This window comes from Hipposideros armiger, unplaced genomic scaffold, assembly GCF_001890085.2.
Source record: "Hipposideros armiger isolate ML-2016 unplaced genomic scaffold, ASM189008v1 scaffold_204, whole genome shotgun sequence".
NCBI lineage: Eukaryota > Metazoa > Chordata > Mammalia > Chiroptera > Hipposideridae > Hipposideros > Hipposideros armiger.
The window spans coordinates 1,001,840-1,017,523 of record NW_017731554.1 but is presented as its reverse complement, the minus strand read 5'-3'; the positions used below and the strand labels follow the sequence as shown (position 1 = coordinate 1,017,523).

Genomic DNA, 15,684 nt, shown 5'->3' with positions numbered 1-15,684 from the left:
AGTAGCAAAATTACAGTTATAGAGTAGCAACGAAAATAATTTTATGGTTGGGGGTCATCACAACATGAGGAACTGTATTAAGGGGTTGCGGCATTAGGAAGGTTGAGACCCACTGGTGTAAAGGGATCCTGAGATCAAGAAGTTTGAGAACTTCTGGCCTAGGGCGTTACTATTGTCTTATAGATGAAAGGTGAGTTACTGCTGTCTGAATTCCAGCTAGCAGGAAGGGAGGAAAAAGCATAAGGAAGCATGTTCACTGTTTTATGCCTAGGCCAGAAGTAGTGTATGTCCTTTCCGCGCACGTTCTGTGGGTGAGAACCGTACCTAATTGCAAGAGACATTGAGAAATGTTCTGTAGCTCAGTAGTCATATGCCCAACTATAATTTTATTAGATTTTGGTGATCAAACAACAAGCAATCTCTGACACAACGTGGTTACTTTAAAGGAGAAAAATCATATAATTTAGAGGGAGCAGTTGCTTAAATTGCACAAGTGTTCATGATTTAAAAAACAAAAACCAACACCTCTTAAGCTAGGTATAGAAGAAAAGCTACAGCAAAAGCTGTTCTTAATGTGTTAACAGTGGAAGCATTTCTTTTAAAATCAGGAACAAGACAAAAGGTACACACTATCATTGCTGCTATTCAACACTGAACAGAAAACTGTGTAGAAAAAGAGATCAAAGCTCAAGGACTAGAAAGGAAGAAACACTATTTGAAGATGTTAAAACTCTTTGTTTATATCATTATATTAGGGGTTGGCAAATTATGGTCCATAGGGCAAATCCAGCCCACCACCTGTTTTTTTGTACAGCAGCCTATAAAACTAAGACTAAGAATGGTTCTACGTTTTCAATGGTTGAAAAAAAATCAAAAGAATATTATTTCACATTGAAATGAAAATTGTAGGAAATTCAAATTTTGTTTAAAGTTTTATTGGAACATAGTATACTCTATTATCTATAATTGCTTTGTTGATGTAGTAGCATAGTTGAGTAGATGCAGCAGACTGTATGGTCTGCTAAGCCTAAAATATTTACTATTTGGCCCTTTACAGAAAAAATTTACCGGCCCCTGGCTTATATAAACACAAAGATTTATAGGACCATTATAACAATTGGCAAGGGTCTGATAAAAGGATTGATATAAAAATCATTTGCGATTGTGGGAGGGAGGTTGTCACCTCGAGGGGTAAAGAATATGGCTATTGCACTGTGTTGTACAGCTGAAACTAACTCTAAAAAATGTGTATTTCACAATAAAAAATAATTTAAAAAATATCAGTTGCACTTCTACAGAAGCAAAACCAGAAAAAAATTTGGAAAGATATTTCATCAGATTCACAATCCTGTATTTGAAACCCTTTAAGGTACATTAGTTTCAGTATTTGGGATTTTTTTGATTTTAGAAAGGTGAATGACTAGACCATATATTATATGCACATGTCATTATATCATGAAACTTCTGTCAAGGTCTGTTGCATTACCTCATAAACCATTAATAGTTCTGTAGATCTGTGTGTGAATATTCATTTGAAGTGGGGTGAATTAATTCACAAGTTAGTCTCACATTACTTGGTGTCAAATTGTTGCTAGAAATTAGCTAAAAAATTTCAGTTTCCAATGTTTTTAGGATGTCAAGGGATTGGGGGCTTGTATTTTTAACAGCTACAAAACCATAATGACCTAGGGGAAAGATATCTAACAAATGATTAATATGAGTTTTATGGAGAAAATTATAAATAGTTTGAAAGATATTCAAAACCTAAATTAATGTGCAGAGAGAACCATAATCATGGATAGACAGAGTCAATATTGAAAAAATGGCATTTTTCACCCAAAGAGAATTTATTGTATTAATAAATTTAGTGTTTCAGTTTTAATCATAATGGGATATGATTCATAATGAAAAATTTACAATTTTATATGAAGCCAAGAGCAAGAATAAAGAGCCAACCAAAGCCAAAACAGTTCTGAAGACAATAAGGGGAGACTTGCTCTATTAGGTATCAAGACTTATTTAAAGATATAGTAATTAAGAGAATATGGGGCCGTCCGAGTGGTTCAGTTGGTTAAGAGTGTAAGCTCTGAGCAACAGGGTCGACGGTTTGATTCCTACATGGGCCACTGAGCTGTGCCTGAGCTGAGCTGCCAACAGGTGGCGGGATGGCCCAGCTGGTAAGAGCACGTATTCCTAACAACAAGGTTGCCGGTTCACTCCCGCATGGGATGGTGGGGCTACGCCCCCCGCAACTAAGACTGAACACAGCACCTTGAGCTGAGCTGCCCTGAGCTTCCAATGGGCAGCCAGATGGCAACTGGACTTGGAGCTGAGCTAGCTGCGCCCTCCACAACTAAGACTGAAGGACAACAACTTGGCTGTTCCCCTTCCCCAACTCCCCAGCACTGTTCCCCTTCCCCAATAAAATCTAAAAAAAAAAAAAAGAAGAAGAATATGGTATTGGCAGAATAATTAAATTGACCAATGCAGCAGAATTAGCACAGAATCAGACTCATAGACATTTGATTTTTGACAGAGTAGTCTTTGGGGAGTGAATTAACTAATCAGTATATATTGTTTGAATATTTTAAATCCCCATATTTTTATTCTTATGGGTATTAAAAAATGAAATTGGACAGCTACCTCAAATCATAAGCAAAAATCATTGAAGACAATTTATAGAGGAAAAAAAAGCTTTAGTAGGAAATATAAGAGTATCTTCATAACTCCAGAGTAGGGAAAGATTTCTTAAATATGACACAAAAAAGGATACCTGTATGTAAACATTGATAAATTCAATATTAAAATTAAGGATGTGTTTACCATAAAGAAGGGCACTTCACAAAATAGAATGACAAACTACAAACTGGGAAATGATTTTTTTTCATAACACAAATAACTGACAAATTATTAATATATAGGATATGTAAAGATCTGATTCATAGGAGTAAGAAAAAAGCAAATAATCCAATTAGAAAAATAAAAGACATAACAGACATTTCAAAGATGAGACTAAGTAGACAGTAAACATTGCATTCTGTGTTGCTTTATAACAAATTACTGCAAATTTAGTAGCTTAAAACAACATCCATTATCCCACAATATTATAGGTTAGAAATATGGGATGATGTGACTGGGTTCTCTGCTCGAGGTCTCACTGGCCTGAAATCAAGGTTTAGCTCAGCTGCATCGTCATCTGTAGCTTGGGGTTCTCTTCCTTTCATTGGTACAATTGATTTCCTTGCAAAATGATCCATCCTTTCTTACTGGAGGATGAAGTTCCCATTTTCTAGCTGTTGGCTAGGGGTCACTATTAGCTCCTAGAACAGTGGTTCTCAACCTTCCTAATGCTGCAACCCCTTAATACGGTTCCTCATGTTGTGGTGACCCCCAAGCATAAAATTATTTTCGTTGCTACTCTATAACTATAATTTTGCTACTGTTATGAATCGTAATGTAAGTATCTTTTTGTTTTCTGATGGTCTTAGGCGACTCCTGTGAAAGGGTCGTTTGATCCCCAAAGGGGTTGCGACCCACAGGTTGAGAAACTGTCCTAGAAGTTGGTGTCAGGTCCTTGCCCATGGCCTCTCCAGTTCAGCATTGGAGAACCTTCTTTTGTGTCAAATTCCTCACCACAATTTGAATCTTTGACTACTTCTGCAACCACTCAGAGAAAAGGCTTTGCTTTTAAAGAATTTGTGTGATTAGCTTAGGCCCACCCACATAATCTTCTTATTTTAAGACTAACTGAGGGTCCGGCCAAGTGGCTCAGTTGGTTAAGAGCATGAGCTCTGAGCAAGAGGGTCGCTGGTTCGATTCCCACATGGGCCTGTGAGCTGGTGAGAGCACGCTTAGCACCAAGGCTGCTGGTTCGACACCTTTATGGGATGGTGGCGACCCCTTCCCTGCAACTAAGACTGAACATGGCACCTTGAGCTGAGCAGCCCCGAGCTGCAGACAGATGGCTCAGTGTGCAACAAGATTGCCGGTTCAACTCCCGCTCGGGATGGTGGACTACGCCCACACGCCCCCTCCTCCCACACACACACTAGATTGAAACAGTGACTGGACTTAGAGTTGAGCTTGCGCCCTCCACAGCTAAGATTGAAGGACAACAACTTGACTTGGAGCTAATGGGTCCTGGAAAAACAGTGTTCCCTTCCCCAATTCCTCAATAAAAAATTTTAAAACAACAACAACAAAAAGACAAACTGATTAGTATCCTTAAGTATATCTGCAAAATCCCTTTTGTCATGTAATATAACATGCCGTATTTTTCTGTGTGTAATGCGCTCCTGTGTATAATGCACCATCCACGTTTTTGGCCCAAACTTTCAGGGGGAAAAAATCGTTTGTTTTTATTTTTTAATTCAGATTTTTATTTTACATTTAGGTACTTGTTTTTTGTATTATAAAGGAAATTTAGCATTTATTTATTTGTATTTTTAAAGATTTTATTGGGGAATTGGGGGGAGGGGAACAGTGTTGCGGAATTAGGGAAGGGGAACAACCCACTTGTCCTTCAGTCTTAGTTGTGGAGGGCGCAGCAAGCTCAGCTTCAAGTCCAGTCGTGCCACTCAGCTCAAGGTGCTGTGTTCAATTAGTTGCAGGTGAATGTAGCCACCATCCCATGCGGGAGTCGAACCAGCAGCCTTGTTAAGAGCACACATTCTATCCTCTGAGCCACCCAGATGGCAGCTCAGCTCAAGGTGCTGAGTTCAGTCTTTAGTTGTGGGCAGGCGTAGCCCACCATCTGGAACAGGCAACCTTGTTAGGAGCATGTGTTCTCACCAGCTGAGCCATCCTGTCACCTGTTGGCAGCTCATTGGCAGCTCACTGGCCCATGTGGGAATCAAACCGGAGACCCTGTTGCTCAGAGCTTGCACTCTTGAGCAAACTCTTAACCAACTGAGCCACTGGGCCGGCCCATCATTTATTTTTTAATATATTATGGTACAAGAAATTTTATGTGACAAATAATTACAAAACACAAAAACAGATACAAGGAACAAGAAATTTTATGTACCTGTAACAAATTAATGATCTATGCATCATAGAAGTCCCAACAACTCTTGGTTGTTGCAAGTTCGTTGTTAAATTCAACAAAACCGATTATCGTATTCCAGGCTATTATTTTGCATACAGACACCATTGTTGATTTCTAGAGTTACATTTTTAACTCATAAGCATGAATAAAAGAATTGAAAATATTTCTATAGATACGGAATTAGTACTACCCATGTATAATGCACATCCTTATTTTTCCCTCACAAAGTTGGGCAAAAAAGTGCGCATTATATGCAACAAAACACCGTAAACACCAGGGAATGGAGATCATGGGGACCATCTTAGAATTCTTCATACCACACATAGGAAAATGTTTTCAGCCTCATTAGGAATCAGGGATTTGCCTGCTAAGACCACATTGAGGTATTTTACGTCTACTAGATTGTCAGACATTAACAAATCTGATAATACCCACTGTTGGTAAAAATATAGATTAGCAGGAATTCTGATGCACTACTGATGAAAGTTTAAGTTGATACTGTTGTGTTGGAAGACAATTTAGCATTACGTGGTAAAGTTGAAGGTATGCATACTTTATCACCCAGGAATTCTTCTGAGTATATATACTTCCAGAGAAACTCAGACACACATACACCTATATGTAAGCATGTTCATACAGTATTGTTCTTAATAGCCAAAAATTGGAAACAATTTAATGTTCATTGACAGGAAATGTGTAAATAAATTGTCTGATGTAGATATTACATAGCAGTAAAAATGAATGAATTGTAACTACTCAACAAAAATATCAGTGAATCTTAGAAATATAATTATGAAAAAGCAAACTACAGTGTAGTATTTTTGTTTAAATGTATCAAATATATTGTAAGTATATAGTTGATGAATTTTCGTAAAATATACTCTTGTAACCATTGCCCACATCGAGAAGACTTTATTAGTAAGTACTGTACAATTTTAATATAGTTAAAAATCAAGAAAAACTAAATGTTTTACATATAGGTACCTACATTTGTGATAGCACTATTTTTTTAAAAAACAAGGGAATGACAAACACAAAATTAAGGTTAGTGTTTACCTGTGGGAGATTGGGGACAGAAATTTACAAAGAAGAAATAAACTAGTATATGCAAGATTATTTGTCATTTCTAGTTAAGTTGGATTGTAGATTTGTGGATAAATGGAAACTTTTTCTTTACTCACAAAATTTCTGACACCAAATGTGTGGGTTTTTAACACCAATCAATTCTCCAATTCTGTGTGGATACCAATTGTGTGTCCTGCAGTTTAATTCATTCTGACAACTACCTGGAGTTTAGCACAAACCCCATTGGTTAATGTCTCAGTCCCACAAGACTGCCCCCTCCCTTTAGGCACCAATCACAAGTAGTGGGTCCCAAGGTTACCCATACTTCAGTCTAACTTGGCAACAGATTGAGGGTTCCCATGGTCCCCCCTCAGTTTCTATAATTTTTTATAACAGCTCACAGAGTTCAGGGAAATACTTGACTTACCTATGCATTGAAGATTCGCGATTTTGCGCTATCATGGTGCCTGTTAGAATGTTGAAGAGCTCGCACTTGCTCACTAGTGAGGTCCCAGGGAGATGCTGATGCAAGGGTGGACCAGACTGCTATAGTGACAGGGCGGGCAAACAGGGAGCAGGGACCAATCAAATCAGGCTTTGTATACAGCCAACAGCCAACCACAATACTGCACCATTGTACAGTACAGCATAGAAAATGTCGACCAGTCAAACCCCTATCATCCCTATCATGGCACCAGCCAAAAGAAAGAAGTATGATGCAAATTTTAAACTGAAAGTTATAAACTTTGCTAAGGAAAATAATAATTGTGCTGCTGCAAGACAATATGGAGTAACAGAAAAGATGGTTCGGGACTGGAAATCAAATGAGAAAGCATTAAAGAGTATGCCAAGGGGTAAGTGTGCATTAAGAAGAGGCACCCCACACTGGCCAGAACTCGAAAAACATGTAGCAGACATGGTGGCTCAACATCGCCAAAACGGTTATGTGGTGACACGAAATACAATACGCTTGTTTGCACTTCAGTGGGCCAATCAAATCTGATATTGTTTTACCTTTTATTTGGTGTGTGGAAGGTGTGCGGAAGAGGGGGTAGTCTTATACGGCGAGTATATAACAAACTGTATTTTGAGTGGAAATGTTAGGGGGTCGTCTTATACGCCCAGTCGTCGTATACGCTGGCAAATACGGTACTACTGCTGGTTGATATAAAGGATACACATGAAGAGGAAGGAGGTACACAGGTAAAGTCCAGAAGGGTCCTGAGCACTGGAGCTTCTATCCTTACAGAATTTGGGTGCACCATCCTCTTTGCAAGTGGATGCATTCACCAACTCAGAAGCTCCCTGAAACTCCTTCCTTTAAGGTTTTTATGAAAGTTCCATTATGTGGGCATGACTAATTCATTCATTGGGCATTGATAATGAACTCAATTCCCAGCCTCTCTTGTCTCTGAAGATTGGGGTGGGTGGCTCTAGTCACTTGGTTGATTTCTCTAATCACATGGTTGGTTTCTCTGGCTACCAGCCCTCATCCTGAAGCCATCTAGGGGTCCACCTAGAGTCACTCATGACCATAAACTCTGGCATGGAAGAAAGGGGCTTATTATGAATAACAAAAGATGCTCCTCTCTTATCTTTCATTAGGAAATTCCAAGCGTTTTAGGGCTCTGTCAGAAACCAGGATGAAGGCCAAACATGTATTTCTTATATCACAATAGGTTTTATTTTATTATACTTCATTGTTTACATATGTTGCACATATTGTTTTATGTGTATCAGTTCCTAATAGTATTTTAAAGAAGGAATAATTTATAAGATTTATTTGATTAGAGAAGGTATAAGACCTACTTGTGCAGAGGTTGTACTTAAAATGAATGAAACATGTAAGGAGAAATAAGTCTGAGTTAGAGTTCTAATAGTTGAGTTACAGTTAAAAAGATTTACACCACATCGTGGTGAGTACTAGGTAAAGATGCCACTCTGAAGTTAAAATTTTGGTTAAGGCATGTTAATTAAGTTTTTGGTGAGATATCCAACTAGAAAGGTATTTATACAAAAAACCCAGAATTTAAAATAGAATCTAACCAAGGGCAATAGATGAATGCTTTTTATAAAGTGAATACATTTGTAGTATGAATACAACTATCTGATTTTGTGTTGAAAGAAATATGGGATAATGAATGACATTCAAAGAATTCCGAGTTATACCTCAATTTAAATACTTGCTCTGCATTTGATATTGATGTATCATTGGGCAAATAATGAAAACTCGTTCCATTTTTATAGAAAGGAACATATCTCCTAATATTGTTGCAGGGGATAAATGAAAATATGGAAAGCTCATAGCCTACTACTGCCTAATATATGTGAAATATCCAATGTTTTTAAAAGAGGACTTCATAAGGTCTTTGTTTTTAAAATAGTTTAAAGATTTCCTGTGATTAAAATCAAACCTTATCACTATCTTATAAAGAAACTATTAGGCACAATTATGGAGTTGCTCTTTACTGCCTGCATATTGTATCACTTAATTTTAGAAATCAGATAAAAGTATTTTCTCATGCCTAATACTTAATATGTGTATTCTCTTTCCTATTAATTATCTCTCTTGTTTTTATTGCAGATCAATGTAAGAGTAACCACAATGGATGCTGAGCTGGAATTTGCCATCCAGCCGAATACAACTGGCAAACAACTTTTTGACCAGGTATCATTTAACCACATGAAGTGTGCAACTTCTGACACCACAGCGTGGATGCTATTGCAGCTTCTTTCTGGGTTTTTGTATACCTTGACCGATTATGCAGCATTGTAGTATTGAAAATATTCACAGATATCTTGAACAACTGTAGCAATATTCTTATTCTTTCTCATTCCTACATTTGAGGGATTTTTTAAAAATACTGCCAGCAGGTATTATTTAATATTTGCTGTGTATATCATTATAATGACTGTTAAAAGGAATTCAGATATTCTGCGTAGTGGAATGGGTGGAAATCCTAGACAGAGGTGACAGCAGGAGCAAGGCATAGGGAATTCTAAATTCTAGGCTATGAGTAGGTAACAGCAGTTTGGTGTCATAGTCTCATAATATGTTAGGCTGGGGTTGGAGCATGGGTGTCATGTTAAGGAACTTTGATTACTGATCGTGTCTTTTTTTCTCACTTGAGTACACACTTGAGCCACCTGTAGCACTTAAAAAAAAAAAAAAAAAGGCAGTGCTTGGAAACCACATCCAGAAATTTTGATTTAATTGTCTGGGGTCTACTCTAAACCATTAGTATTTTTATTTAAGCTCCTCAGGTCATTCTGAAGAGTTTAATGTTGTAAGTAATCAAGTTTTAATGAGGAAAAGAGGATAAAGGGATTGGTGCCCAGAGGTCAAGTGATTAAGAAGGTGAATTGATGATTGCAAAGAGGAGGAATGTGATGTATCTTGCATGGCATGGGACTTAGAGGAGGATAACTTGTACATAAACTTTTACAAATGAGCAGTAGCGCGTTGTCTGTGGTCAGGCTAACTTGACCTTAGAAAACAAGGGGAGAGCCTTTCTGGCGTTACAGCACTAAATAACCTATCAGATACCTTGGTTTTATTAGGTGTCCTTCTATTACATACTGATCCAACCTGTAATGAAATAAAGTTTAAAAATTCCTGGAAAGTCATTTCTTTTCTTGACAAAGTGATATACTTAATTCCCTGATTAGGTAATTAATTATCTTGAAAGCCCTGATAGGTCTTTTTGGAAGACAAAAATGGCTTTTTTGTATGAGTGAGCAGATTTTTAAAACAAAATTATAAGCAGCTACATGCACCACCCATTACAGATATTTTACCTTGTGAACTAATATCACTCCTATTGATTCTTCTAGGCATCCTGATTGTAAATATATAGCCTATCTTATTTGAATAAAATAATGTGTATAAGTATTTATTGTACTTCATAGCAAGTTGAAATGTTATTTATAGTGAGTGAAATATTCGTGGTAGTCAAAAACTAATTAGCAAGTGGCCCTTTTTGGTATTGGATACTGAGAAAGAAAATATTTGTCTTTTATGAGGTAGGATTGCTTTAGTTTGGGTACCAGGGAAAATGGAACCATATTTATTATAGTGCAGTAATGTGTAGAGCCACACCTGCCTACAGTAGAGTTTCAGCTATAATTGTTTGACTTTGGACAAATTACCCTCTCTGCCTCATTTTTCTCATTTGTATAATTAGGATGATAACATTATATACCCTTAGAAGGTTGTGAGAATTAACTGAGAATCCATATAAAGTACATAGAACCGTATTTGAAACATACAAACACACTGTTGACGAAAAACATCCAGCCTAAGAGAAAACTTATAAGAGTTTATTTGAGTCAAACTGTCGACAATTGCTGGGAAGCAAAATCTCAATGGATTGAGGAAATGCTCTGCAAAATGGTGGTTTGCAGTTTATTTTATACATAAAATCAAAGGAGGAAGTTACATGAAATCCATTGGTGATAGATTAAACGGGTAGGTAAGAGAAAGCAAAGTGGGGGAAATCTCTAGGATTGGATAAAAGTAAATTGGAGAGACAGGTACTTCTTTTCCATAGGTGGGTGCAGGATAGCTAACAGTTAGCTTTTTACAGCACATAGAGATGGTAATCAGGAGACAAGAATAATAAGGACAAATTTTGCAGTTTTCAGCTCTGGTCCGGAAAAAGGATTAAAGATGTTATCTTAGGTACTGAAAGACAACCAAGGCCCACTCAGATGGCACAGATTAATTTAATGAGGAAGCTGAAGATATTACTTCCCACCATGGCGCACTTAGTTAAAAATTTTTTGTGCATGTGTTCGTGCCATCTTAGTTTTAGTCTCCTAAGCTTGTCAGGTTTAACCTGTGGCCCCTTTTCCATCCACACACACACGTATATATATATTTCATATTGTAAGTGAGGGTCTAGATTAAGGAGTATTGTTTTCGTTTATGGGCTCTCAGCAATTATTTCTAATAATCACAGTTCTGTTTCTCCACAAATTCTCTTGAGCCTGAATGCAAGGATCGAAAAGCAGGCTGTACCTTGGGTGTAGTAAGTATATGGGGTGAGCCGGCAGGTAGGTAGGTTCAGGGTCATGCCAGGAGCAGACCTAGATATAGGGGTCCTCTCAAATGAGGGTACATAGCTACACGAGTCCACTTGTAGCAAAGCCTCACTTCTGATTATGATGCTAGATTGAGGCCAGCTGCTGTGTGTAGGGGGGCTCTACTTAATGAAGTGCTTGAGGTCCTTTGCTCTCTGCTGACTCTTCCTTCACTAGCCTCATCTTCTAGCTTCTACCTGTGGGATTAAAGAAGACAATATTCATGTCTCCAAGGAGAGTGCTTAATAGGATCTGTTAGGATACAAGAAAAAAATGTTAAAATGTTTGTTTACATTTTTATCTTTTCTTCTTTCAGATTATTTTTAAAATATGTATTAATGTGATAGCATATGCATAATTTATAAATAAATATAGTGTAGTTATGTGCACAGACATTTTTCTTTAACTTACAGAAGTATGTGTTTGAAAGTTTCAAGAACACTTCTAAAAGTAAATAGAGGGCTGCTGAGTAGATAGGGCCCCTTAAGGAATTTCATAGCTGAGCTCTCTTGCTCTTCCAGTATTTGTTGTGATAGCCTGAAGTTAGTTCAGGCGCTGCCCGCTGTGCCCACAGTGGCAAATCCCCCTTTTCCTTGGCCAGCATTGTGAATCACACAAAGCCTGGAGGCAAAAGCTGACCAGTTACATTTCTTCTGTCTGTTGCCCTTGACCTATGTAAATTTCCTATCCCTGCCACTCTGAGCTGGAATGTTTTCTATTGCTATTGGGACAACCTGTCTTTTGCCAAAGTTAAATTACCTGGGATGGTCTTTGTCCACATTAATGTTTTAGTTGTTTGGCTTTGATCAGTTTTTGCATTGGTATGAGTTTTTATGTCCTATATCATCCAGAAATTTCTCAATTTTGGGTTTTTTGATGGTAACCTTCCCTAGTACAGCTAAATGTTTTTAAGTTTTTTGAGAAATGATTTTCAGTGAAATTTTTCAAGAAAGGGAAAGTAAACTGAACGGTTCAGTTTGCTATCTTGAAACAAAAAGCCTGGCATGTTTTGAGATTAAAAAAATAAGCCAAAAATATTTATCACTTACGAACTGATGCTGGATCTTTCTGTAAAATGTTAAAATCTTTTTTATAAAATGTCAATAAACTTACACTTCCTCTGGCTCAATTCCTTCATTTTATTTTAAATATAGGGTTTTTAAAATACAATTTAAAATGTTGGTACAATCCTGAGTGTGTGTGTGTCCTAGCTCACCACTTAGTTTAACACTTTTGAGCACCTACCACAGGCTAATCATTCTTTGAGATGGCATGGATATTAAAATGAATAAGGCAGATAATCTCCTTAGTTTTAAATACTCAAGGAGAGTAAATAGACTCACTATTAATACTGTTAATTATGATATGATAGAGTAAATGTTCTAATAGCAATATAGACAAAGTACTATGGGGACATCAAGGAACAAGTGATTAATTTTATCTAGATGATAGGACAGCTTCATTCACAAAATGCATGTTAGTTGAGCTGGGCCTTGAGGAATAAATTATTCCTCAACAGGTGGTGAAGTATAGAAGAAACATTCTAGGCAGAGGAAAAATCATGAGCAAAGCTGTGGAAGGGTAAAATTTATGTCATGTTCCAAGAATGGTTTCTTGCTCATTGAGGGAAGAACATAGAATATATGATGGTGAGTGAAGTGAAGAAGGAGTGGGGGTGAAGTCACCAGCTGGATAACCTGGGGCATGTCATTTAAGTGTCCTCCGAGACTCTTATCATCAAAATGACACTATTTGCCTTGACTAACCAATAGTGTAGTTGTGGGGGTAAATTGAAACAGGAAAGTGGAATTATGACAGCACAGTATCTGTTTCCCAGACTCTTCATTTTATCTTTTGGGGTCATGATGGGATATGAGAAGGAAAAGGAGGTATAAAAAAAGTTCATCAAATAGGATTGAAATGACACCATAAAATTTAATGTACAAAACCTGAATTTAAGTTTTCAGAAATGTTCCTTTAACTAATATGTTAAATTTAGGAGTTTCTCTATAGCAAAGGACTATACCTATAATACCTATTTGTTTTGTTTTGAAGTATAGTGCCATCTAGTTATAATGTGAATATGAACTGAAATTGGCTTTTTTTTTTTTTAAGGTGGTAAAAACAGTTGGTTTGCGTGAGGTCTGGTTTTTTGGGCTGCAGTATGTGGACAGCAAAGGTTATTCTACATGGCTCAAACTAAATAAAAAGGTAAAGTATGCATAATTACATTCAGCTAACTTTAAGTTATTTCGATGTTATGATGATGAATTTATGCCAGAAAGGCTCAGGGTCTGACTGATTTCAGGCCTCCTTTTGCAGTTACCTCTGTGAATCGTTAAAGGTGTCATGTCTTTTAATTCAGTAAGGCACCATCAACTTAATCATCTTAGAAAAAGAAATGTTCACTTTTCCTATTTGAAAACTGAACACATAAGAAATATTGCTAGCTGTAACTTAGTACTTTGACTTTGACATTGATTTAAACATCTGCAGGATAAGCTTCTCAAGAGAAGTTTCAGTGTGGTCACTAGATAGGATCTTTGAGTTATAGGTCACATTCGTGAGCATAGAATCTTTTTTCTCACATATGCTTTTTACACACCTCGAATCTTATTTATACATCTTGAATCTTACTGATGTTTCACACCCTACTTTCTTCCAAAAGTAGTTTGATGTGACTAGGTTCAGTTATTGTGAACTTAAAAGACTTCTTTTTTACTATACTTGGAATTACTGTTTCAGGTGACACAGCAAGATGTTAAAAAAGAGAATCCTTTACAGTTCAAATTTAGAGCTAAATTCTTTCCTGAAGATGTTTCTGAGGAATTAATTCAAGAAATAACTCAAAGACTTTTCTTCTTGCAAGTTAAAGAAGCTATCTTAAATGATGAGATATATTGCCCACCAGAAACTGCAGTCCTTTTGGCTTCCTATGCTGTCCAAGCCAAGTATGGAGATTATAACAAAGAGATTCACAAACAAGGCTACCTGGCTAATGATAGACTCCTACCCCAGCGGTAAGTGAAACATGCTTTTATGTTATATTCTCTGAAAAATTATATTTCAGAAGTTTGTAAATAGATTTTTTGTTTAAGATTTTAAGTTGCCAGCTGAATCAGAGAGTAGTGTTTTAAAAATCATGACTCGGGCCGGCGAGTGGCGCGATGGTTAAGAACTGGCTTGGGATGCCAGAGGGCCCCGGTTCGGATCCCACATATGAGGGCCAGTGACACTGCCCTCTACAGCTAAGATGCTGAACAACAGCTCAACCTGGAGCTGGACTGCCGTGAGTCGCCGGCGACGGCGTAGGCTGCAGCCCCTGTGGCACTGGGTTTCCATGGGCTACCATGTGTAGCCAACAGCCAGCGTGAGCGGCCAGCAGCCGCAGTGAGCGGCCGTCCAGAGCCGGCGACTGATCTGCCTCGCTCAGGAAGAGCGCAATGATGGTGCCAACTTGGGCCAGTGAAGCAACGTCCTCCACAACTAGACTGAAGAACAAAACGTCAGCAACTTGTCTGTTCCCCTTCCCCCAATTCCCCAGCACTGTTCCCATCCCCCCAACTCCCCAATTAAAAAAAAATCTTTAAAAAAAAATCATGACTCAGTAGCTACAAAGATTTGTATAGTCTAATTATCTAAAACTTCTGCCTCTTCTCTCCTCATTTCCACAAGATAAATAATAAATGGAGATTTGGGCTTGGGGGAGAATGTGACTGTTGCTGCTTGGTAAAAATTCTCACACAGGCAGATAGGTACTTGATAAATACTTTTGAGAATAATAGTACCAACCTGTTTTCTCCATAGAATTAAAATTAAGCTTCTAACTTTTTAAAGACATTTTAAACTCAGTTTCAGACTACTAGTCTAGTGCTCTGTTCTTATCTGCAGTCTACTGCCTCTGTAAGTTATTTTAAAGTAGTATGGCATAAGAAAAAATCATTACAAGACTTAAAGACTTTGAGTACCGATTCTACCTTTTGCTAGTTATGTGACCTTGGGTGCATAAACTAAGATCTCTGAGCCTTGGTATCTGATTTTGCAAAATGGGGATAATAATTCTGCTCTGCCTACCTTACAGTTTATGATTACTATTGATGGACGGCATGGTTTACAGTTTTAACTGTAAAGCGTGATGTAAGTGTGAATTGGTAGTATTTCTTACAAAATTTAAAAAGTACAGCATCAAATATTACTTTTAAATACCTCAGTTCTTAATTGTAGCACATATGTCCTTGATATTAGAATGTACATGGAGATCTTTTTTTTAGAACTCGGAGAGAAGTTGTTACTGTCTTTAGTCCAAATTCTCAAATTTTAAAAATTCTATTTAAATGCAGAACTATATGTTTTTAACCTAGAATTTCGGTTCTGTACCACTTCCTCGTAGTATTTAAGCTCTTAGATGTAATTTCTTTTTTTTTTTTTTTTTTTTTTTATTGGGAAATTGGGGGGGCTGTTGGCAGCTCAGCGGCTGCTCAGCTTGGGCT

General features: G+C 37.4%; 1 protein-coding gene across 2 annotated transcripts in view; it reads left to right on the top strand.

Moving 5' to 3' along the window:
* The window catches only part of RDX (radixin), a 100,059-nt gene that overhangs the window by 24,912 nt on the left and 59,463 nt on the right, over nt 1-15,684 (top strand). For both annotated transcript variants that reach the window (XM_019653649.1, XM_019653650.1), the window contains exons 3-5: nt 8,697-8,780; nt 13,310-13,405; nt 13,940-14,214. In XM_019653649.1, the coding sequence (XP_019509194.1) occupies nt 8,697-8,780; nt 13,310-13,405; nt 13,940-14,214 (455 nt within the window). The remainder of the gene's footprint in view (nt 1-8,696; nt 8,781-13,309; nt 13,406-13,939; nt 14,215-15,684) is intronic.